Source organism: Vanessa cardui, chromosome 5 (assembly GCF_905220365.1).
Source record: "Vanessa cardui chromosome 5, ilVanCard2.1, whole genome shotgun sequence".
Taxonomy (NCBI): domain Eukaryota; kingdom Metazoa; phylum Arthropoda; class Insecta; order Lepidoptera; family Nymphalidae; genus Vanessa; species Vanessa cardui.
The window spans coordinates 10,439,236-10,465,505 of record NC_061127.1 but is presented as its reverse complement, the minus strand read 5'-3'; the positions used below and the strand labels follow the sequence as shown (position 1 = coordinate 10,465,505).

The following is a 26,270-nucleotide window of genomic DNA, read 5'->3' as shown; positions in this document are numbered from 1 at the left end:
ATAGCGTGACAATATGGGCATACTATATTTATTGAACCAATGATCACATCGGGATTTATTGAGATTGGTTCTAGTTTTTGACTTAGTCTATTTTAATCGTTGATCATCCAGTCGTTGGGCTCGCTCGTCAGGTTTCTCAGTATCTCTTAATGAAGATGCTTTTTCGAAGATCTGAACTTGATCATTACGTTGACTAACTGTTTTGGCAACTCTCAAAGTAGAAATTCGGATTCTCTTTTGGATGACGCTGCGCATATATTGTTGATGTTCCGATATTTTGTTTCTTCAATGGCATGGTATTTTCTATTTATATAAATTATTTGATTCAATGATGATTAATGATTTGCATTTTTTGTTTCATATTTTATACTTATCGGTTGATCGGCATAGAAATGCAACGTGATACTTGTAAGGGCCATCTGTTGGTAATTTTTAATGATACGGAAGAAATAATCACTTTCTCCGTGAAAAAATATACGCGAAATAATATCGGTTGAACGGTGCAGATATATTTATATCTCAGCGCTACCTGGTGGCGAGTTACATCAATGGGGATAGCATAATATCTTTATTCATTTAATCTTAATGTTCGATCAAATAGTTTCTGAGTTTATCGATGACATACATACAAACACATCCACTTTTGTATATAGATATCCTATCATTTGCGCAAGCACATGTTTTTTCTGTATACCAATTTTTATAAAGATCGGTGCATCTGTTCTCGAGTTATAGCAGAACATACAGACAGACAAAAATGTCAAAAATGGTAAAAATTATGTCAGTCAATCAAAAAAGAATACTTATGACGAATTACGACAAAAATAAGTGTACAGACAAACTCTAGAGATTTATATTGTAGCATAGATTTAGTATTCACGTGCGATAGCTTTATTATTAGCGTATTTAATGTATAACTTTGGTTTTTCTGTACCGATATCAATGCTTCTTTTTTATGGAATAGTTAATACTGTTAACTTTTTTAATTTGGAATGATTGAGAGTGTTATAAACGCAGGATTAGACAAATATAATCAGAAAGCTTCGAACTACTAAGCTATTGGGAGTGACACGTGTTATTGTGAGTCAACCATAAAAGATAGACAAAGGCTGCCATAGGATATTTTTTACTTAATTTTAAGGAGAACATTTCCGTAATACACATTTTCTATGTAGCTTTAACCATTATGGTTGTACACGCGACGGAAGCTTAAAATGTGGAGTAACTTCTCCATTTCCCTTCACTGCTCTGCTCCTATTGACTGTAGCGTAATGAAAAGTATACTATAACCTGCTCAGGAGTATGAAAAATAATTATACCAAATTTCGTTAAAATCCGTCGAGTAGTTTTTGTTTCTATAACGGTTATATGACAGACAGACAAAAATTTTACTGATTGCATTTTTGCCCTCAGTATCGACCCCTTTTCAACCTCTGATAGTTATTTTGGAAAAATATTTCATGTACAGAATTGACCTTCCTACAGATTTATTATAAGTATAGATTTATATACAATTTTATATAAGCGAGTGAGCCAGTGTAATTACAGCCACGGGACATCATATTTATGTTACTAGCGACTCGACCTGTCTTCGCACGGGGCAGAGCTGATACTATATAGAGATATGCAGTAGAGAATGTCTAAATTGTATTTAATGTATTAAATAGATAGGTACGAAAACCTTCCTCTCAAATGGCTCTATCTATTTAAAAAAAGCCGCATCTAAATCCGTTGCGTAATTTAAAAGATATGCTTATATCTTTATAATTACGCAATTTTAAAGATATGCTTATATCTTTAAAATTACGCAACGGATATATATAGGGACAGAGCGATAAGCGACTTTGTTTTCGAACAATGATGGATTTTGCTTCAATATTTAGAACATTTTGTGTCCTATTTGTTCCTCCTATACCTATACCTATGTATAAAGAAAAATATGTATGATAAATCCAACATATATATTTTAAATTACTCTTTCTTAAGGTTAAGGGAATTTAATTATGTTTCTTATTTAGTTTTATATCTAACATAATTATTGCTGCGGATCTCAACAACTAATCCTATCTCCTACTATTCTCTGAGGATATAAAAACTGACGTTAAGATATTACATAGAATATTGACTACACGAGCTTTAATAAACATTTATTTTTAATTTAATACCATTTGAAAATTTATTTACGAAGTCATGAAACGTATTATAAGCTTATAAACAAAATCTTGCATTGATTTGTAGTAAAAACAATTAGGTACATTTTTCACGATCATATTTAGCCAAGCTTTGTATCACCAATGCGCCACCAACCTTAGGAACTGAATTAACATGTATTTTTGCTTTTGATGCTTTTCATTTGCTTTTTGATAAAAAGGGAATCAATTATATTGACCTAGATTTGAATCTATAAAGATGTTTACGAAGTCAGGACGCGTAGCTAAAAACAATTGCATTGATTAATATATAATAATTAATTGCTTTAAACATTTACAACTATATGATAAAACCTTCATTTCAATGCACGCAAAGTGCATTTGCATTAATACCTTGAATTTATTTACAAGCTATTAATTACATTATAATTAATTACTAACAAAGTTCAATAGTTTGATATAATAATTTAAATGTATATAAAATCACTCGGTATTCGGCATGAAAAATTTGCTCTTGTTTGTTAATTTTCCTATGATGGGTTAATGAACTATTAATAATATTTTGACTTTTTTATAGTTGTTTACCAACTGACGTGTGAAAAATAAAATCTTTATATGACAGCAATGTATTTAATGGACAGTTAAAGCAACTTGCTTCTATTACAGAATTTTCAAAAGCTTTTGACAGATTAGGTCAAGTTACTTTTGAAAAAACTATACAGTCACGGAATAGATATTTTTAATGGAGTGGCTTAATTCGTGTTTAACCGATCCTACACAACACGTACCTAGGCTGTTTACGATCTGTCTCTTCAGTTCAAGTACTTCACAAGGGTCACATCTAGGTCCCATTTTCTTCAATGTTTTAATGAGGGATTTAATTCATACAATCATAACGTGTCTCTTTTCAGTAATGGAGTTCAATGTGTGTATGAAAGTAAGTACAAGACGGATATAGTAGAAATAATTTTCAATTTTCATACAAAGAAAACTGCCCATCTCCGAGTTAAATTTGTTATTCACTAAATTGCACCCAAATCCCATAACTGCATCAGAGCTTAGTATAACCACTTAATATTGCCTTTACCTTACGTATGCACTAACATAGACATACAAATCCAACTCAAACTTGGATTAAAATTCGCTCAGGCGTTATAAATTACGATTAAGTTCGAATCTAATTGGAACTATGCATTTGGTAGGACATAAAATCCTGATAATGATGCATAAAGAGTCCTATGGATAAGAAGGGCCAAAGACTAGGCTTAGTAACCTGCCTTGGCGATTTGAAACAGCCTGGCGGTGATCATCTCATTCCCAAGGTATGCAATTAACTAGAAATTCATTAGGGTTGTAATATTCTTTAGCACACAAACGCTCTTTAACGATTCTTTTCAATTTTATTATTGAATTTTTTTGAATTTTTTTTTATCCTACAATTAATACATTGTCCCAAAAAAGAGTTACTAACCCTGTGCAATCGGGTACTTGGTGTAACAAGTTTATTCTTGTTCTTAGTATTAATGGAATGTACGTCACTTTTTTTGGGAAAATCATTTATGATTTTGCGTACATACATAACATTATCAAAAACAAATTGAGAAGCGACAGTCATTATTTTAATTTTTTTAAATATGCATCTTAACGAATCTCAGGTTATAAACGGCACGTATAACATACTATAGCACTTTAGATCTGATTATCAATACTATAATTCGTTTTAGGAAATTCGATGGTATAGGCAGTTATGTATAAATTTACTTTTTGATTGATAAACATAAATTGTTAAATATATACAAACTTATTACGTAAATAAAAGTACTTGGGATATTTAAATAATGTCTTTATTTGCTCAGATAATAAGTGGCCTTTGAAATCTACTATCGAGTTTCGTATTTGTACAATTAACAGGAACTTCGATAAATGCTTTAATCTTAAAGTTCACACACAAAATTTCTAATCTAACTTAACTTTAAAATATTCTAATTAAAAAATGCCTGATATGAAATTGTCAGCTGCTGTAAATTTATGGTGACTGAAAAAAATGAGTTTTATTAATTTATATGAATGTGTTATTATTGTAATGACATTGTATAGGAGACGAGAGACGAAGAGGAGAGTCTCGTATTTCAGTATGCAGTATGAACATTATGTAGTTTACTTTCACGGTATATAAGTTGGTACCACCCCCAAGGTACACCAGTACACGTTTTAAATCAAAAGGTTTCTATATGTTTGTTACCAATATGTTATCAAATTTCAAATGAGAGTTCGAAACAGTTATTTTCTTGGTCCATTAAATACACTGGAAAATATACGACGTCACACCAATTATTATCAACCTAAGCATTGTTGTAGTTGTACACAAATTCAGACAGATATGCATCACAAAACCTCATGAGACGAGTATGTTGTATTGAATATATGTATTTTGATCACTTATTACTTACTCATAATATTTTTACAGACAATTTATGTTAAATTAAACTTCGTTGTTAAGGAAATATTTATGTTATAAATTGTCCTGCAGATATTCTTCCACGAATGGGCATGTATAGAATAAACGACGTATTCAGTGTTATTACGGTATTTTATTTTTTATTATTAATTAATTATAATAAATAACATCTGTTATGTATTGAGATTGCAGAGTAATTAATACCTGTCTTTTGCGCTACCAACCTTAGGATAGGGACGAGGATAGCAATTTACTTTAACTTTGTTTATTTTTTTCATTTTTTTCTTACACTCTAATCGGCCATTTTCATAAGTTTTTTTAAAGCTATTCAAAATATTGCAATCAAGAATCCTCTTTCCTTTGTCAATCTACAGCTGGAGCTCTTAAAATAATATCATAACCATAACCGGGACAAAAATCAGCTCACGCAATTAATATATAAGATATAATCGTTTGGTTCATTGACCTGCAACCTATTGTCTCCAACCAGTTCCACTATCTATCAGACCACAACGGATGTCCGATAGGTTTGCAGGAACATAGGAATATTCTACAATTACATAGAGAGTATTATCTGTCCCAGATGCTGAGGACAGGACCTTTTGAAATTACGTTACGCAGCAACTATTAAGTGTAGTATCTGAGAGTTAATTGAATGCACTCAAATAACTAGGAAATTAAATTAATACGAATATAATTTTGAATATGTGTATTATAATATAATAATAATAAATATGAGACAACATCACATACATTACCCTGATCCCAATGTAAGTAGCTAAAGCATTTGTGTTATGGAAAATCAGAAGTAACGACGGTACCACAAACACCCAGACCCAAGACAACATAGAAAACTAATGATAATCTACATCGCCTCAGCCCTTGAATCGAACCCGGACCGCGGAGTAGCGTACCCATGAAAATCGGTGTACACACCACTCGACCACGGAGGTAGTCATTATGCTTATAATTAGAGTACAATTTTTGTACTTTGTTATCTCTACATATTTATCTCTATATAAAACAAAGTAGCTTCCCGCCGTGTGCACGCTTTTAATCTACCCAATGGATCTTAACGCGTATTCAATCAATAATCAGAGTTTTTCAAAGACGGTATTATATATGTAATGTAAGCATATTATAATAGACAAAAAGCCGAACAAAACAATTCTTTTTTTCTTTTCTAGTTTGATCTTCAATCTGACAGATGTAAATGGACCATATAGTATATGACGTTTAAAGTTTGAAAACATAATGTTACCTATTATAACAAAAGGATAATAATATATGCTGTAATATGTAAATTAATCCAAACGGGAATTATTTAACTCTTATAACCAAACATTGCTAAAATATAATACCGACTTGGTGGTACAGCTCCGTATAGGTAGCTCTGTGAAGGACCTCCTTTATAATATATTCTATTAGCACAGCAATAATGTATTCCGGTTTCAAGGGTGAGTAAGCCAGTATATTAGGCACCAGGTACTGACAATTCAGCTCCCAAGGTTAGCGGCGTATTGGCGATGTAAGGAATAGTTTATATTTCTTACAGCTCTAATGAACGTGGACGGTAGAGATCACTTATCATCAAGCCCATTTCTCTGTCCGCTTACATACTCTATAAAAAAAGTAAAATTTAAGATAATGAATGTGTTTATACATAACAGAAGGATTAAAATAACTATCTAAAATTTGAAATAAAATTAAAATTTCTGTGCATATATGCATAAAAACATTAAAAAAGTCTATAAAATTAATGTTATACGTCTCTCTCTCTCTCTCTCTACTGATATACGTCTCTATATTTAATATTCATAGAATAAGTATATTTCTTAAACGATACACTAGTTGAATCTAACTAGTCGTCTTTTACTACAAGTTTCAGTCAAAATATGCCTTCAGTGATCACAATGCAAGTATAATGACCTCATTACTAACTTTACTTTTAGGAATCAGATGACGTCATACAGCACTCCGATCCATAAGATCATATCTTTTTTCCCTATAGCGTTATTAACATATCAATCTGTATTTGTGCATACTCTTTTATACTGATAATTGGTCGTTGATCCCATTTCATTCTCATTAAAAAGACATATGTATGCTGTAAACGCTTGTCATTGGTATATGACTCACGCATTCACTGATATATTATCTGTATTATACTAAAAATATATATATATGTTTTTCAATTTCAGTTTAAGTGTACTTATTGCACTAATATTATAAGCTAAAAGGCTAATGGAATATATTGAACGCTTTAGTGAAGCAACAAAATCAAATACAAACCCAAAGCGGGAAAAAAACAGTAATCAAGGTTACAGCACTTCTGACGTATCAATAAAAAGGAGCGTCGTTTGACACTTCCGGGAATTGGTAGTCGCTTTGGATTTCATGTTTTTGTTGCTTTCATCGTTCCGCGCGTGTCACCCACCTTTTATTTTTATAATCTGTGCTATGATAAACAAACAAAATTACGAAGTATTGACAGTTAAAAGAAATCTCTTAAAATTATTATGATATTCATTTTGATAAGGATTAATATTGTTGACAAATAAATTGATAATTAATTTCAGTTATTTTTATTATTAAAATGATAACTATATATAAAAAACAAATTTATATTATTTTCATGTATTGTATTCATACAACATTAGGTATGTAAAAAGTATACATACATATATAATTAAACATATATACAGCTTATACTATGACAATGCACCAACAGCCAATAATACTAAGTTAAACAGATAATTGGTTTGGATATAATTGTGTTGAATCTTTTGTTCATGTCAGGGTTCAATGACCTTACGCAATAGATAAGATCAATACAAAGGATTTGTATTAGGTAGATTAACTTGCGCTAATGAGGAGGCTTAGACTTAGACAACATAAAGTAGTATAGTATTGTGTAACCGATGCGGGTTTGTATATGTATATATATATATCTTAGAGCTTCGTCCGGTATATGCAGGTTACTTTACAAATACAGACATAAAAGAGCTTATTATAAAAGTTCTATGTGAATTTGAACCCACTTACAATGTTTAATGTGTGTATTTTCCATCAACTGTATTATTTCAGCTCTATTGACTTATTATATCTAGCAGTGTATTATTTTAATCATAATGAAATGATTACATATTATTTATCAATTGATAACAGAATGTATAAAGTAAAGTAGAGAATAGAAGAGTCAATTATTTAAAATATAATACCGAAACCATTAACATTATTAAATTATTTATAGAAGATTGATTTTACATCATTCTGTTCTGTGCCTTATTCATTTGTCTAAATTTAGATAATCTGATATGATGACGATAACGTTTTCTGTGTAATACGTACCAATATTCGAAACGTTAAACAGCGGCTCGTTAGCTTAGCGGTTAGAGCGCCCAGCTATGTTTATAAAGAGGAGGTCGGGGGTTCAAATCCCTCACGAGCCGAATTTATTTTGGGTTTTATTTTCTTTTCTAATATTATTATCGCTTTTAATAACGCTTTCTAGTTAAAAAAATGAATTTAAGAAACATTTGTAGTAAATATTAATATAAATAATTCCTTATTGTTATTTCAAAACTAAATTAATTAACAAAGTTATTTTCGAATTCAGGGCTCAGCCAAGCAAAAGAAGACGTAGGTATGGCAATAAAAATTCAAAGTTAAGTTTTACATTGGTTATTTAGTTGTCCAGTTAGTGTTGTGCTAAAGGCACAATGAATTATATATTATAGTAGAGTGACAGAAAAACAAAAGAACAAAAGAACTGGCAGGTGCCTATTCTGAAAGAATTAATTTATTACACTCGTAAATTGGTGACTCTCGACTTACGGTGATACGGCATTTCGATACTTGTTAGTCATTATATTAAATTGAAACCGAAGACATGTTGCATCTCACTGTGACATTTCACGCTAGAATCCTATACTGAGTTTCGAATTTCCTCCTACAGAATACCTGTACAGAACACAATTCTAAAATGTCATGAGTGATACATAAACTATAATACTCAAAAGATATAACGTAAACAAGCATGACACATCAAATTATCATAATTATACGTTAACCCTACCGTATACATGCGTGCTGCTTTATGTGATAAGTAGTTTGTTTGCAAACTTGTTATTGCTCTTTAATATTATTGCTATTTAATTTTTTTCATTAACTAATTTAAAACAAGAAGCAGCATTGAAATATTTGTATGCTTTGATTACTGAGATAGAACGTATCCCAGTGATCCAGTATGATGAGATACAAATCTAACAGATTTCTTTTGTATGGTATAGGTTGGCGGACGAGCATATGGGCCACCTGATGGTAAGTGGTCACCATCACCCATAGACAATGACGCTGTAAGAAATATTAAATATTTCTAACATCGTCAATGTGCCACCAACCTTGGGAAGTAAAATCTTATGTCCCATGTGCCTGTAGTTACACTGGCTCACTCACCCTTCAAACCGGAATACAACAATACTGAGAACTGTTGTTTGGCGGTAGTGGGTGGTACCTACCCAGACGGGCTTGCACAAAGCTCTACCACCAAGTAAATGTTCACCCAAAACAAGCAGGTTTTCTCGATATACGCTCGGATTATTTATCTTCACATCATATTAAGAAATTCATTTATTTTTATATTTAAACATATTTAAAATTTCAGCTATAAAATACTCAGCGGAAAATCAGAGAGTGCATAATGTTTGAAAAAAAACCGTTTGTTATAGTTTGAATATAACGAGATCCCCAGCTTTTTTTTTAGAAAGTTAAGATAGATGGAATACCATTTAAGGGTAGTAATTTAATAGAGAACAGTTCTGTACTATCCAAAATGTATTATTTTTAATTTAATGTCTCTACAAAAAAACCATGAAAATATTTTCACATCAATCAAATTTGAAACTTAAAAACTCAGAAATCAAAAGTAAATGCTAATTGTAAAATTGTTTTCATTGAACGTGCGTTACACATTAGAAATGGAGTAAAACCTTCTTTATTAAAATATTTTACAATCATCATAATTTTTATTCCAAATAGAAATCCATGTCCATGCCTATTTCAATAAATAAAGGTAAAATTAAGTATTATTTTTCTATTAACGAGCAAATTTGTTTTAAATTGAAAATGGAACGTTCAAATAAACAATGAATTGACTTGCTTGATTAATAACGAGTTTATTCTAGAGTTATATAATAAATACGTAACTAACTGTTTGGATATTATGGTTAACAATAAAATTTCGACTCCAATCCAGGTTATTATTATGCATTCGTATTTATCATTTATTACATAGTATAAAACATAGTCGGTAACCGCTGTCTGACCCTATACTTATATCTCCAAAACTACTCAATTTTGAAACGTTTTTTTTATAGACAGATTGATTCAAAGGACGGTTTATAGGTATAATACCCATACAATATAGTAGAGAATCACTGAAAAACTGAACATTAAAAGACATTCTGCAGTATATTTTGTATCAGCATTGCAACCGTGCGATGCCGCTTCTACGGTGGTAACTTTTCATTCAATTTAATTCTGTAAAATGACTATTCAAAAGTACTTGTAAGAGCCGTCTTAAAAAAATCACATTTTGACTTGATTTCTAATTTTAGGCAACCTATAACAATGTTACTTGTTAATAGTATTACTAATTAATAGTTTTTTTGAATCGAATATGAATTGTTTTCAATAATTAGACATATAATGAAATAATCTTTCTCAATTATTTGTGAGCAAATAGAAGAATTTTAAAAAGCAGTTATACTTACATAATATTTACCAAAATTGAATTTTAAAAATAGAACTCACAATGTCAGCTGTCAAAAGTTAATAATACATAGTAATCTTCCAACTGTTCAAATCAGATATTTTTATAGTACGACACAACTTAGATGTAGCAACAGCAAATTCAATAAAAACTATATAAACTGCCGATTTATACAACCAATAGAAAAAGCGCCATTATTGCGCCATTCGACGCTATTCGTCGCTATAGATTCTAACATCAGTGACGTGTCAAATTGACGAATATATTAGGTATGATATTAAAAGTCATTTACGTTTGTGTAAAGATCATATTCACATGAGAAATAAATATCGATAATTTTGGATATAATACTTAATTCGAACGTGATCGGTTTTACAAATTTTACCGATGCTACATCTAAGTTGTGTCGTACTATACCAATGTATCTAGGGATATCTATCGAAAATATCTCTCCAATAATAGGGTCGCGTCAGCATCATTTACAGTTAATCGGATTTCGACAGGGTCCTTGTTTCAATTACTACGAAGTCAAGATTTAATCCCCTCTGACGATTCAATAGAAATTGTTTCAAACAGAAATCTTGGAATATAGGTTATCTCCATCAAAGTTAATAAATATTAATATAATATTTTCGAAGTACTTTGAAATTTTTAATCTGTGAACATAATGTATAATTTAAAAAACCTTTTTTCAATAATGAATGGATCTCGTTAAATCAATAAAGCTCTTTGGGGAGCTTACTTAGGGGTCATTGAATAGTAGCAATTTCATTCCAGGCTTAATCATCTCAGTTCGATGTTGCCAGATTATTTTGTGAAACGAATTACATGTTATTTCAAATTTAGAAATCGATAAAACAATTCGAAACTTAAATCGACTTCCTAAAATTATACTGAGTTTTTTGTTTACATAATATTGAAATTACTAAAAAATAATCTCTAATCTTAAAGATAAAATCAGAGCTGAGATGGCCCAGTGGTTAGAACGCGTGCATCTTAACCGATGATTGCGGGTTCAAAGCACCAATGAATATTCATGTTCGTGTTACCAGTTCATCTCGTGCTCGGCGGTGAAGGAAAACATCGTGAGAAAAACTTCATGTGTCTAATTTCATCGAAATTCTGCCACAGGTGCATTCCACCAATCCGCATTGGAACAGCGTGGTGGAATATGTTCCAAACCCTCTCCCTAATTGAAGAGGAGGCTTTATCTCAGCAGTGGGAAATGTACAGGCTGTTAGTTTACTTTTACTTTTTAAAGATAAGCTCTTTTTACAAATATAACTATTCCAGTACTTATGTTGATAGGAAAAATAGAGCGTCAGATTCAATACTATATATTTATAAAGGCTGGACATTAATAAACAAAACACTCAACATGTGTTTTTTAATTTAATTTAGGTAATAACACGAAACAACATTCGATTACGGATTGTAGTCTAATAATATTAGAATAATCCGTCGGAATACGCATGTCCCATTAACGTTAATGTATTAAATCGTTTGTATCTCTAATGGAGGATCGAATTCCCTACTATTGTCCTTTATTCGGTCGAATACATTTTATTAAGGGATTACTGCCTTGATTCTCTTATGGACTTATCGCCTTTTCGAGGGAACTTTGTTATTTTTATGTCAACTAAATATTTTTCTATTTCTATTCTACCGCCAAATAACAGTACTCAGTATTGTTGTGTTCCGGTTTGAAGGGTGAATGAGCCAGTGTAACTACAGGCACAAGGGACATAGCATGTTAGTTCCCAAGGTTGGTGGCACATTGACGATGTAAGGAATAGTTAGTATTTCTTACAGCGTCATTGTACATACATAAAAAAAAAATTGAACGTGTTTGTAAAGCAACATTTTATACATTGTTATAATATTATATACTTTAATATTTACCGGTTATACATGGCATATTCTATTTTTAAATTTAATTTATGTTTCAATGGCTATAATGAGCGTGCAGTACCCGAGGTAATTAGTTCAAATTACACAGTACATTAAAAAGTAATCGTGAGTTTTTTCAAATACCAGCTCAGAGTCTATGTAGAGTCACACTTACACGGTGTATCTTGTATCACCCTTATATCTCCCCTGTTGTATCGGATTAACCTTTTATCGGATTATAAAAGTGAGGAAAAAGATAGAGCAATTGTGTTCGCTCACAAAGATAATACACACAACATCCTTTGCAGTTTCGTTGGTCTTTGAAATATGCCGCATCGTCATCATCGCCTAAATCAAAATATTATGTTTAAAGGTTTTCAATCAAAATCAAAATCGAAATAAACTTTTTTCAAGTAGGCTTTTATAAGCACTTTTGAATCGTCATTTTACAATTAAGTGAAGCTACCACCGGTTCGGAAAGTAGATTCTACCGAGAAGAACCGGCAAGAAACTCAGTAGTTACTCTTTTTTAACATTTAAAAAATACAACGTCATGTTAATTAAATACAATTATTTCAATTAATGTATCCTGCTTGGAAGTCAACAGGTATTAAGTCCACGCTTTTTTATCATCTATAAAATCTTGTATCCAATAATATGCTTTTTCTACCAATGTATTTTTTACAAACGATTTGAATTTACTAAACGGCAAAGTTAAAAATTTCTGCGGAATTTTATTATAGAAATAAAATATATTATGAATATGATTAATACAATAACAGCCTATAAATTTCCCACTGCTGGGCTAAGGCCTTAAAGGGAAAGCTTTGATGAGAAGGTTTGGAACATATTCCACCACTCTGTTTCAATGCGGGTTGGTGAAATGCACATGTGGCAGAAATTCGATGAAATTAGACATATGAAGGTTTCCTCACGATGTTTTCCTTCATCGGAGAGCACGAGATGAATTATAAACACAAATTAAGAACATACATATAGTGGTGCTTGCCTGAGTTTGAACCCTAAATCATCAGTTAAAAGCACGCGATCTGACCAATTATTTCCTAATTATCTCCGCTCTATTCAGTATTTACATAAAAAGTATCCTTTCATTTTAAAACAAAACAAAACTCGTCGCAAAAGCAAAATCGATCCACGCTGCTATAATAAGCCCTGAAATAAAATATAATGCATTAAAACGTACGCACAAATAAACGAGCGAGACATTTCCTGCGAACGCCACTTAACTATATATAAAAAGAATATAAAAGGAAACTCGAGAGACAGTAACAAGGCTCACTAATTAGTTCCCTCTATATTTTTTCCCTATTATTTTCACTTTGCATACATGTACACGTGCTCGGTACGCGAGTGAGGCCTTTTGACTACTTTGTGTGAATATGTCCTTTGTTCTGTAAGCCATGATTATTATTACGTTCAGCTACATTTTAAACATATAGACGTCTGAACAATAACTGACTCTGTTTATTGAATTACATTTTATTTGTTACGTAATCAAGATCTATTTTTTTTAATATTTTATGTTTTTATTTGTTATCTGTGAAAGTTATTTAATTGACATTTCATTACATTAATGATTAACAAACAATGCTTATAATGAAATATAATTGACTATTGTTAAAATTTTAATTATGTTTACTTAATTTAATATAAATTAATATTTCAATATTCTTCCCTTTGTCTCATTAGAAACTCTGATTACAATGACAGACTTCGTAATTAATATGTTTGCATAATTTGTCTTTAATAGGAGGCTATTTACAAATTTTAATTAAGGGTCCCAGCATCTGTCTGTCAATCTCCAAATACTGAATAATGTCTTCGCAAGATGACTCGGGATTTAATTAATACTGTTAAACGGAAGACGGCCGCTTAGTGCTATTACACACTATCGATTTTGACTGAAATATGATTATCTTTTTAAGTCCTAGTTATACTCTATATAAAAGAATATTATGATTAAATGTAAGACAATATCTTGCTCATTGGTCTGGTAGCAAGTGAGTTCGGTAGCATTATTTTATGTAAGTCATGTGTCACACAAATCAATATCTAATTATCCGAAATTAAATAATAAAGCAATAAGTCAAAATTACAATTATATCTTATTACCACTTATTTAAGGCTTAGTATAGATAGTTTATCTTGAATTTTGTTTACAGTAGTTTTAATAGCACTGCTCCAATCGGATATTTAATTTTATTCGACCTCTTTGTGTCAAATTAAACAGTCATTTAAACAACTGGAGCGTTTGAATGCGTTTAAAAAAAATGACACCAAATTCTTTCATGACATCTGTCATCGGCTTAAAATTTACAAAATTAATTTATATTTTTTGATAACAGTCATAATGTATTACAATTTAAAGTAAGGTAATATTTTTAATTAATTTTTTTGTTTCATAAATACGACATTTGGCTACTAATAATTAAAAAAAAGGTATATTATTTTTTAAAAAAAGTGACGGTATTTAAATAACGTTTAATTCTCATAGTTTTAACCACATCGCTGAAAAATGCTTGAAACCGGCAGCGCGGAAAATACAACAGCCGATACACTACAAGCCAACGCAGTGAGATTTTATTTTAAATTTTTAATATTTGTGACAAGCATACAGTTAAAAACTCATATAAACTTCATAGTATGAAATAACAGTTACATAAACATTTAAATAATAGATACGAAGCTTATCTCTATTCCATATTCAAATCTCTAGGAACTTACTAAAGACGATGAAGACAACGCCCGCCCGGATGCGACCTTTCGTTACACAGTCCAAAATATTAGCCAGCTCAGAGAACAAGTTTTGTCTCCGCCGTGCTATGTGAGATGTTTGCCGTGGAAAATTCTAGTTCTTATTCGGAATACAACAACTCCGGATCGACAGCAGCAAAAGGCGCTCGGGATATTTTTGCAATGTAACGGCGATTGCGATTCTCCAGGATGGTCGTGCTATGGGCTGGGAGAATTAAAACTTTTGTCCCACAAACCAGACGGTGAACACCTTTGCAGGAAGCTACATCATATGTATCACTGGTATGGTTGTTACAGAACAGTATTTCATTTGTCGTTATCTCCAGTAAATGATACTTGTTTTTATTTACTAGCAAAGAAGACGATTGGGGTTTTGCTCATTTTATATCATGGAAAAACTTGATGGATCCTGATAACGGATTTGTAAAAGATGATTCAATAGTAATAGAGGCTCATGTTGTTGCGGAAGCTCCGCATGGAGTTTCTTGGGACTCTAAGAAGCATACGGGATACATTGGTCAGAAGTATAACTTAATAAAATTTTATCTAATAAAAGATCACAAATAAACTAGGCTTGATATTTACAGGACTCAAAAACCAAGGAGCAACCTGCTATATGAATTCTCTTTTGCAAACTCTTTTCTTCACAAATGTTCTACGGAAAGCCGTTTATAAAATACCCACTGTTGGTGATGATAGTTCTAGATCAGTTGCTTTTGCTCTTCAACGAGTTTTCTACGATCTACAGTTTTCTGATAAGACAGTGGCTACAAAAAAACTTACGAAGAGTTTCGGTTGGGAGACGTTAGACTCTTTTATGCAACATGACGTTCAAGAATTTCTTAGGGTAAAAGAATTGTTTTATTTCAACAAATACGTTTTCGTCCTAAAATGTACGCATTTTTTTCATATAAATTCATTGAAACAATTTCGTATGTTGTTTAAGGTACTGCTAGACAAACTAGAAAATAAAATGAAAGGTACTGTAGTTGAAGGAACGGTGCCTAAATTGTTTGAAGGAAAAATGACTTCATTTATAAAATGCAAGAATGTGAATTGCACAAGTACTCGCGTCGAAACATTTTACGATATCCAACTTAGCGTTAAGGGAAAAAATAATAGTCAGTTTTACGCTTTACTTTTACTTTACGCTAGATAAAATTTATTAAATTAAGTAATTGTCTGTAATATGTTACAGTTTTTGTAAGTTTACAAAGACATCTTACATTTCCTGTGTTAATTGCATTGCAAGTAAACTTGACATTTCACGAAGAATTTTATTTTAACAAGTAATTAAATAAATTTACACAATGTACATTTTAAGTTAAGAATCTTCACAGTTTTATTTTAACTGATTTTCATTTATGAACAACGAAATATGTTTTTAGTTTATGAATCATTTAAAGACTACATTAGTACGGAATTATTGGAGGGAGAAAACAAATATGATGCAGGAGAACATGGTCTACAAGAAGCCGAGAAAGGCGTTCGGTTTGATGTGTTCCCGCCTATTCTACATTTACATCTAATGCGGTTTCAGTACGATCCACAAAGTGACACCTCCGTTAAATTCAACGATAGGTAAAGAGTGACAGATTTTAATTAAGATAACATCTCGACAACTAAGCAAGTCCGTAATTTTATTAAAAATGTTCTATAAGCAATTTCCCTTCAAATATTTTTTTATCGAATCCACTAATCAAGAATAAGTTTAAAGTTACTTTTTTTGCCTGTAAATTTCCCACTGCTGGGCTAATGCCTCCTCTTCCATTAAGGAGAGGGTTTGGAACATATTCCTCCACGCTGTTCCAATGGGGGTGGGTTAAATGCACATGTGGCAGAATTTCGATAACTAGACACATGCAGGTTTCCTCGCGATGTTTTTCTCCATCACTAAGCATCATATGAATTATAAACACAAATTAGGCACTTAAATACATAGTGGTGCTTGCCTGGGCTTGAACCTGAAATCATCGATTAAAATGCACATGTTCTAACAACTGGGCCATCTCAGCTTAAAATGAATGAGTTTAAATATCGATATTGATTTCACTTTTGTTTGAATTTGATCAGATTTGAATTTTACGAGGAAGTAAATCTGGATCAGTATCTCCAGGAGACGCCTAAGATTCCCGCACATTATACGCTGCACGCCGTGCTCGTACATTCTGGAGATAATCACGGTGGACACTACGTTGTGTTTATTAATCCTAAAGGTGATGGAAAGGTAATTTGAATTTGACAAGGTCATGTAAACAACCAGATAAGCATTAAAGATAGGCCCAAATCTGTAAATACCGATAAATTAAAATAATTTTAAATTATACGATATCTCATACTAAAGGTCTAATAAAGATGAATATGTTGGATGATTTTTTCAACTGGAGTTGAATGGACAAAACAAAATAAAAAGGTTCGGAAAGTTTTTGGCAGATAAAACAGATTTTGCATTATTATTTTATTCGATATTGTCGGTAAAAGGAATCAAATTGTAGGAATAATTTAGGGCATAATTAGGGAACATGATGGTTATCTTTTTTACCAAGGGATTCGATTCCTGGCCTAAACTTGTGATTTTTTTTTTAAAATCCAATGATGCAATTTTAATCATAATTGACACCGTGACTCTTTGAACATGTTTCTATTCCATATGGATTATTTCTGATCATCAGGAAATTCTTACCCACACCCAACCACAAAATTAAAGTGCTTATTGTAAATTAAATAAAGTTCTTATGTTAAGAAATGATACCCCAAATAATTTACTAACACTAAATACTAATATTATCTAAACGTATATATTTAAGCAATTTTGAGGTTGTATAATTATTTACTTTGTAAAAGATTTTATTATTTAAATTAATTCGTTATAAATTCAAATACTAATAATTGCTATCGACGATTATTGAGGTACAAGTGTTTTTGTTTCAAGTGGTGTAAGTTCGATGATGACGTTGTGTCACGCTGCAGCAAACAAGAGGCGATCGAGTACAACTTCGGAGGCAAAGAGGACGCGCCGTACCTCGCTCGACGAGCCACGAGTGCATATATGCTTATTTATATACAGTTAGTTCTATTTTTAAAACTTACCGAAAATCTATTCTAAACAGTTTTTATTTCTTTATTCAAATCTTGCAAACTATAAAAGTGTTGTAGCCTTTTATGAGACTCGGACAAAAATAAAATATAAATACTCATTGGTCACTGTTAAAAAAATGTTTTGTTTTTTTTTTTTTTAATATGAAGAAAAGACTTTTCGTGGCCGCATAATGAGTCTAGATATCTATCACTACTAAATAAAATAAAAAAACACAATTTGGAATTTTGATCTTTTACAACGAAGTACATTGATTACATGTACGTATATTTTAGTAATTATAACTGAAACACTCAGTAATTATAGGCCGAAACAAAGGTGATGAAAAGTACTTTGTTGTACACTAATTGCTTGTTGCTGTAGTTGACCTAACAACCTGTTCGCGACATGTTCATTATAGCCATGTATTGCGAGCCGGGCAGGTTATCAATTCAAATATCGGCCCATGAATTGGTACAGAAATAGACCGGCTATATGGTATATCGATTGGTTTTATAAACTAATCGTAAATATGTTTTGAGAGAAAATGTTTCTCTTCGGTCTTCTATCTGCCATTATCTTGCAACGACCCTCCAAGTAATGCCCCATCAATCTTGCAACTCCAACTCCTTTTTAATGTAGATTTTAAAATGAATTTAAATAATTCTTTTAAAATGACCATTCGTGGATCATTTTTCTCTAAAAACATGTTTATTGCAAAGTACTTCACGTTTCAAATTTTATCTAATACAACTTTTTGGGCACCAGCTGTGCCCGCGACCTTGTACGCGTTTGAATTTAACAACAAAAAGAATTGCAGCCTTATTTACTCATTATTATATCAGTTGTCTGCCAGTGAAAGTCCCGTCAAAATCGGTCCAGCCGTTCCAGAGATTAGCCGGAACAAACATACAGACAGACAGATAGACAAACATTGTAAAAAATGTTATTTTGGTATATGTACCGTGCATACAAACATATGCATTGAGTATAAAAGGGCTATTTTAATGTTACAAACAGACACTCCAATTTTATTATATAAGTATCCCGATTAAAATAGTCGAATATTTCAAGATTCCAATTTCGAATTCAGATCTTACAAATGTTTTACGATATTTTGTTTTTCACAGAACGTCCCAACTCAAATATGTCTTACAAGACGTTACACAGAACGACATACCGAATGATCTTTGCGAGCGAATCACTGAAGAAATGCGATACGAGATGGTAAGGACATGTAAATATCCATTCTAGTGTTCCGATAGTTTTTTATTTTTATTTTGTTTAGTAAAAACAAAGAAATATTCCATATTTCAGGCGGCAGAAAAATAAAATGCAGAAAATTTAGGTCCGATACATCAGTAACATCGGCCAAGTATTACGCGAAGATTTTTAGCGCTTTAAAACAGTTCTTCACTTTACAGGCCATAGCTGGCTCTAAATTTAAAGGAAGATAAGAATTATGGAGCAATGGAGACCTAAACAGTAAATTTGATTGCCTTTATTTCGAAAGTGCCGATGGCGATTGCTGTAAATTAACAGAGTGATTGATCTTGTTATATTTTACTTTGTATATTCTTGTAATTATTATTTATGTACGATTATTAATAAAATTATTTGCTACAGTTTTAATGTATATTGTTTTGTCATTAAATGCCTCTCCCTGTCTCTCTATTAGATATGTCGATTCACGATGTACTGCGAATAATATATCACCAGTTTTAACAGCAATAAAAACTCTTATCGTAGATCTACAATTTGTGTGAATATTTATTTTTAAAAACAGTTTTTATCCTTTGCCAATAAATCTCGCGGGAACACGCGATAAATTAGTCTCCAATTACTGACGCTGCAAAATGCTCGCTCCGGGCGACACTAAAAAATCTGAGAGCAGCGACGCCGTAAAACCTCCAATCTCCATGTTGATGGCTTAAGCCAATCTGATAAAGACTAATACCCAGCTTAAACATTTTACAAAAGACTCGGTTAAAAACTTTCATACACATAACAGTGTATCTAATATTTTTTAGTACTCTTTTGAATTTTTATCACAAACGATTTCAGACCGTGTACGTTAAATTTTAACGAGTAATGGGATAAGAAAGCTACGCTTTTTCACTTAGAACGTATAATAGAACTAATTTCTTCAATCAAAAACTAAAAAAATCTAAATGGTAAGAGCTCAGCATGTCTTCGCTAATTAATCCAGCTCGACTATTAATTAGGGAAGTTTTTCTTCGTCACAACGTGGATTAAGGCCCGGTCTCCCAGTAATTGCTAGCCCGCCAACCGAGCTTAAATATTTTTATTTCAAGTTGAAATAAAATATAGAAAAGGATTTTTGCAGACCAAAATTTTAACTTTAGCAACGCATAACAATTAAGGAGATAAGGATATATATTTATAATTTAAGAAAAATCATTTTTGCAGAATTTGCCTTCTACTAAATTTACATTTAGTTTTGGATTGGATGAAGACTGTTTACTTATTTGACACATATACAACAAGAAATATTTAACATTGATGATTTTTAGGGTATGTTATAAAGTGAAAAATGAAACTTATAAATAGTAAAAATAAAAGGTAAATGTGCTAGTGATACAAAAAAAAACAATGTAAAAGTAAAATAGAATTTAAGCATTTTAGCAGTTTTAACCACATCGCTGAAAAATGCTTGAAACCGGCAGCGCGGAAAATACAACAGCCGATACACTACAAGCCAACGCAGTGAGATTTTATTTTAAATTTTTAATATTTGTGACAAGCATACAGTTAAAAACTCATATAAACTTCATAGTATGAAATAACAGTTACATAAACATTTAAATAATAGATACGAAGCTTATCTCTATTCCATATTTAAATCTCTAGGAACTTACTAAAGACGATGAAGACAACGCCCGCCCGGATGCGACCTTTCGTTACACAGTCCAAAATATTAGCCAGCTCAGAGAACAAGTTTTGTCTCCGCCGTGCTATGTGAGATGTTTGCCGTGGAAAATTCTAGTTCTTATTCGAAATACAACAACTCCGGATCGACAGCAGCAAAAGGCGCTCGGGATATTTTTGCAATGTAACGGAGATTGCGATTCTCCAGGATGGTCGTGCTATGGGCTGGGAGAATTAAAACTTTTGTCCCACAAACCAGACGGTGAACACCTTTGCAGGAAACTACATCATATGTATCACTGGTATGGCTGTTACAGAACAGTATTTCTTATTTGTCTTTATCTCCAGTAAATGATACTTGTTTTTATTTACTAGCAAAGAAGACGATTGGGGTTTTGCTCATTTTATATCATGGAAAAACTTGATGGATCCTGATAACGGATTTGTAAAAGATGATTCAATAGTAATAGAGGCTCATGTTGTTGCGGAAGCTCCGCATGGAGTTTCTTGGGACTCTAAGAAGCATACGGGATACATTGGTCAGAAATATGACTTAATACAATTTTATCTAATAAAAGATCACAAATAAACTAGGCTTGATATTTACAGGACTCAAGAATCAAGGAGCAACCTGCTATATGAATTCTCTTTTGCAAACTCTTTTCTTCACAAATGTTCTACGGAAAGCCGTTTATAAAATACCCACTGTTGGTGATGATAGTTCTAGATCAGTTGCTTTTGCTCTTCAACGAGTTTTCTACGATCTACAGTTTTCTGATAAGACAGTGGCTACAAAAAAACTTACGAAGAGTTTCGGTTGGGAGACGTTAGACTCTTTTATGCAACATGACGTTCAAGAATTTCTTAGGGTAAAAGAATTGTTTTATTTCAACAAATACGTTTTCGTCCTAAAATGTACGCATTTTTTTCATATAAATTCATTGAAACAATTTCGTATGTTGTTCAAGGTACTGCTAGACAAACTAGAAAATAAAATGAAAGGTACTGTAGTTGAAGGAACGGTGCCTAAATTGTTTGAAGGAAAAATGACTTCATTTATAAAATGCAAGAATGTGAATTGCACAAGTACTCGCGTCGAAACATTTTACGATATCCAACTTAGCGTTAAGGGAAAAAATAATAGTCAGTTTTACACTTTACTTTTACTTTACGCTAGATAAAATTTATTACATTAAGTAATTGTCTGTAATATGTTACAGTTTTTGTAAGTTTACAAAGACATCTTACATTTCCTGTGTTAATTGCATTGCAAGTAAACTTGACATTTCACGAAGAATTTTATTTTAACAAGTAATTAAATAAATTTACACAATGTACATTTTAAGTTAAGAATCTTCACAGTTTTATTTTAACTGATTTTCATTTATGAACAACGAAATGTGTTTTTAGTTTATGAATCATTTAAAGACTACATTAGTACGGAATTATTGGAGGGAGAAAACAAATATGATGCAGGAGAACATGGTCTTCAAGAGGCCGAGAAAGGCGTTCGGTTTGATGTGTTCCCGCCTATTCTACATTTACATCTAATGCGGTTTCAGTACGATCCACAAAGTGACACCTCCGTTAAATTCAACGATAGGTAAAGAGTGACAGATTTTAATTAAGATAACATCTTGATAACGACTAAGCAAGTCCATAATTTTATTAAAAATGTTCTCTAAGCAATTTCCCTTTAAATATTTTTTTATCGAATCAACTAATCAAGAATGAGTTTAAAGTAACAGTAAAGTTTTTACTTTACTGTTACTTTGATTGCCTGTAAATTTCCCACTGCTGGGCTAATGCCTCCTCTTCCATTAAGGAGAGGGTTTGGAACAAATTCCTCCACGCTGTTCCAATGGGGGTGGGTTAAATGCACATGTGGCAGAATTTCGATAACTAGACACATGCAGGTTTCCTCGTGATGTTTTTCTCCATCACTAAGCATCATATAAATTATAAACACAAATTAGGCACTTAAATACATAGTGGTGCTTGCCTGGGCTTGAACCTGAAATCATCGGTTAAAATGCACATGTTCTAACAACTGGGCCATCTCAGCTTAAAATGAATGAGTTTAAATATCGATATTGATTTCACTTTTGTTTGAATTTGATCAGATTTGAATTTTACGAGGAAGTAAATCTGGATCAGTATCTCCAGGAGACGCCTAAGATTCCCGCACATTATACGCTGCACGCGGTGCTCGTACATTCTGGAGATAATCACGGTGGACACTACGTTGTGTTTATTAATCCTAAAGGTGATGGAAAGGTAATTTGAATTTGACAAGGTCATGTAAACAACCAGATAAGCATTAAAGATAGGCCCAAATCTGTAAATACCGATAAATTAAAATAATTTTAAATTATACGATATCTCATACTAAAGGTCTAATAAAGATGAATATGTTGGATGATTTTTTCAACTGGAGTTGAATGGACAAAACAAAATAAAAAGGTTCGGAAAGTTTTTGGCAGATAAAACAGATTTTGCATTATTATTTTATTCGATATTGTCGGTAAAAGGAATCAAATTGTAGGAATAATTTAGGGCATAATTAGGGAACATGATGGTTATCTTTTTTACCAAGGGATTCGATTCCTGGCCTAAACGTGTGTTTTTTTTTAAAAATCCAATGATGCAATTTTAATCGACACCGTGACTCTTTGAACATGTTTCTATTCCATATGGATTATTTCTGATCATCAGAAAATTCTTACCCACACCCAACCACAAAATTAAAGTGCTTATTGTAAATTAAATATAGTTCTTATGTTAAGAAATGATACCCCAAATAATTTACTAACACTAAATACTAATAATATCTAAACGTATATATTTAAGCAATTTTGAGATTGTATAATTATTTACTTTGTAAAAGATTTTATTATTTAAATTAATTCGTTCTAAATTCAAATACTAATAATTGCTATCGACGATTATTGAGGTACAAGTGTTTTTGTTTCAAGTGGTGTAAGTTCGATGATGACGTTGTGTCACGCTGCAGCAAACAAGAGGCGATCGAGTACAACTTCGGAGGCAAAGAGGACGCGCCGTACCTCGCTCGACGAGCCACGAGTGCATATATGCTTATTTATATACAGTTAGTTCTATTTTTAAAACTTACCGAAAATCTATTCTAAACAGTTTTTATTTCTTTATTCAAATCTTGCAAACTATAAAAGTGTTGTAGCCTTTTATGAGACTCGGACAAAAATAAAATATAAATACTCATTGGTCACTGTTAAAAAAATGTTTTGTTTTTTTTTTTTTAATATGAAGAAAAGACTTTTCGTGGCCGCATAATGAGTCTAGATATCTATCACTACTAAATAAAATAAAAAAACACAATTTGGAATTTTGATCTTTTACAACGAAGTACATTGATTACATGTACGTATATTTTAGTAATTATAACTGAAACACTCAGTAATTATAGGCCGAAACAAAGGTGATGAAAAGTACTTTGTTGTACACTAATTGCTTGTTGCTGTAGTTGACCTAACAACCTGTTCGCGACATGTTCATTATAGCCATGTATTGCGAGCCGGGCAGGTTATCAATTCAAATATCGGCCCATGAATTGGTACAGAAATAGACCGGCTATATGGTATATCGATTGGTTTTATAAACTAATCGTAAATATGTTTTGAGAGAAAATGTTTCTCTTCGGTCATCTATCCGCCATTATCTTGAAACGACCCTCCAAGTAATGCCCCATCAATCTTGCAACTTCAACTCCTTTTTAATGTAGATTTTAAAATGAATTTAAATAATTCTTTTATGTCCATTCGTAGATCATTTTTACTCTAAAAACATGTTTATTGCAAAGTACTTCACGTTTCAAATTTTCTCTAATACAACTTTATGGGATATTTCGTATTATTGGACACTATGTGTGGTATATATTTAGCACGAGCTGTGCCCGCGACCTTGTACGTGTTTGAATTTAACAACAAAAACAATTTGCAGCCTTATTTACTCCCTATTATATCAGTTGTCTGCCAGTGAATGTCCCGTCAAAATCGGTCCAGCCGTTCCAGAGATTAGCCGGAACAAACATACAGACAGACAGATAGACAAACATTGTAAAAAATGTTATTTTGGTATATGTACCGTGCATACAAACATATACATTGAGTATAAAAGGGCTATTTTAATGTTACAAACAGACACTCCAATTTTATTATATAAGTATCCCGATTAAAATAGTCGAATATTTCAAGATTCCAATTTCGAATTCAGATCTTACAAATGTTTTACGATATTTTGTTTTTCACAGAACGTCCCAACTCAAATATGTCTTACAAGACGTTACACAGAACGACATACCGAATGATCTTTGCGAGCGAATCACTGAAGAAATGCGATACGAGATGGTAAGGACATGTAAATATCCATTCTAGTGTTCCGATAGTTTTTTATTTTTATTTTGTTTAGTAAAAACAAAGAAATATTCCATATTTCAGGCGGCAGAAAAATAAAATGCAGAAAATTTAGGTCCGATACATCAGTAACATCGGCCAAGTATTACGCGAAGATTTTTAGCGCTTTAAAACAGTTCTTCACTTTACAGGCCATAGCTGGCTCTAAATTTAAAGGAAGATAAGAATTATGGAGCAATGGAGACCTAAAACAGTAAATTTGATTGCCTTTATTTCGAAAGTGCCGATGGCGATTGCTGTAAATTAACAGAGTGATTGATCTTGTTATATTTTACTTTGTATATTCTTGTAATTATTATTTATGTACGATTATTAATAAAATTATTTGCTACAGTTTTAATGTATATTGTTTTGTCATTAAATGCCTCTCCCTGTCTCTCTATTAGATGTCGATTCACGATGTACTACATATAATATATCACCAGTTTTAACAGCAATAAAAACTCTTATCGTAGATCTACAATTTGTGTGAATATTTATTTTAAAAAACAGTTTTTATCCTTTGCCAATAAATCTCGCGGGAACACGCGATAAATTAGTCTCCAATTACTGACGCTGCAAAATGCTCACTCCGGGCGACACTAAAAAATCTGAGAGCAGCGACGCCGTAAAACCTCCAATCTCCATGTTGATGGCTTAAGCCAATCTGATAAAGACTAATACCCAGCTTAAACATTTTACAAAAGACTCGGTTAAAAACTTTCATACACATAACAGTGTATCTAATATTTTTTAGTACTCTTTTGAATTTTTATCACAAACGATTTCAGACCGTGTACGTTAAATTTTAACGAGTAATGGGATAAGA

The 26,270-nt window shown here is 31.9% G+C and overlaps 2 protein-coding genes across 4 annotated transcripts; both read left to right on the top strand.

Moving 5' to 3' along the window:
- The first annotated feature begins 14,612 nt into the window (after positions 1-14,612).
- Positions 14,613-19,602, top strand: LOC124529969 (ubiquitin carboxyl-terminal hydrolase 7-like). Of its 2 annotated transcripts, none has more exons than XM_047103932.1 (11): positions 14,613-14,664; positions 14,787-14,864; positions 15,009-15,328; positions 15,400-15,563; positions 15,634-15,893; positions 15,993-16,167; positions 16,435-16,627; positions 17,120-17,273; positions 17,979-18,112; positions 19,253-19,349; positions 19,547-19,602. In XM_047103932.1, the coding sequence occupies exons 2-11, from the start codon at positions 14,808-14,810 to the stop codon at positions 19,577-19,579; spliced, it is 1,587 nt and encodes a 528-aa protein (XP_046959888.1). In that variant the 5' UTR covers positions 14,613-14,664; positions 14,787-14,807; the 3' UTR covers positions 19,580-19,602. The 2 variants fall into 2 exon arrangements, with proteins under 2 accessions (XP_046959888.1, XP_046959889.1); XM_047103933.1 differs by having other exon boundaries at positions 19,440-19,595.
- A 1,171-nt stretch (positions 19,603-20,773) lies between these two features.
- On the top strand, positions 20,774-25,791 carry LOC124529962 (ubiquitin carboxyl-terminal hydrolase 7-like). 2 transcript variants are annotated; one of them, XM_047103922.1, is made up of 10 exons: positions 20,774-20,849; positions 20,994-21,313; positions 21,387-21,550; positions 21,621-21,880; positions 21,980-22,154; positions 22,422-22,614; positions 23,135-23,288; positions 23,987-24,120; positions 25,300-25,396; positions 25,594-25,791. In XM_047103922.1, the coding sequence occupies exons 1-10, from the start codon at positions 20,793-20,795 to the stop codon at positions 25,624-25,626; spliced, it is 1,587 nt and encodes a 528-aa protein (XP_046959878.1). In that variant the 5' UTR covers positions 20,774-20,792; the 3' UTR covers positions 25,627-25,791. The 2 variants fall into 2 exon arrangements, with proteins under 2 accessions (XP_046959878.1, XP_046959879.1); XM_047103923.1 differs by having other exon boundaries at positions 25,487-25,784.
- The last annotated feature ends 479 nt before the right edge of the window (positions 25,792-26,270 follow it).

Excerpts from the sequence above, each read along its gene's own strand:
- LOC124529969 (XM_047103932.1), top strand. The coding sequence starts at position 14,808 with ATGCTTGAAACCGGCAGCGCGGAAAATACAACAGCCGATACACTACAA. Across the intron at positions 15,329-15,399 it reads CTACATCATATGTATCACTG|CAAAGAAGACGATTGGGGTT; the intron begins GTATGGTTGTTA and ends TTTATTTACTAG. Across the intron at positions 16,628-17,119 it reads TCCGTTAAATTCAACGATAG|ATTTGAATTTTACGAGGAAG; the intron begins GTAAAGAGTGAC and ends GAATTTGATCAG.
- LOC124529962 (XM_047103922.1), top strand. The coding sequence starts at position 20,793 with ATGCTTGAAACCGGCAGCGCGGAAAATACAACAGCCGATACACTACAA. Across the intron at positions 21,881-21,979 it reads ACGTTCAAGAATTTCTTAGG|GTACTGCTAGACAAACTAGA; the intron begins GTAAAAGAATTG and ends ATGTTGTTCAAG. Across the intron at positions 25,397-25,593 it reads AAGAAATGCGATACGAGATG|GCCATAGCTGGCTCTAAATT; the intron begins GTAAGGACATGT and ends TTCACTTTACAG.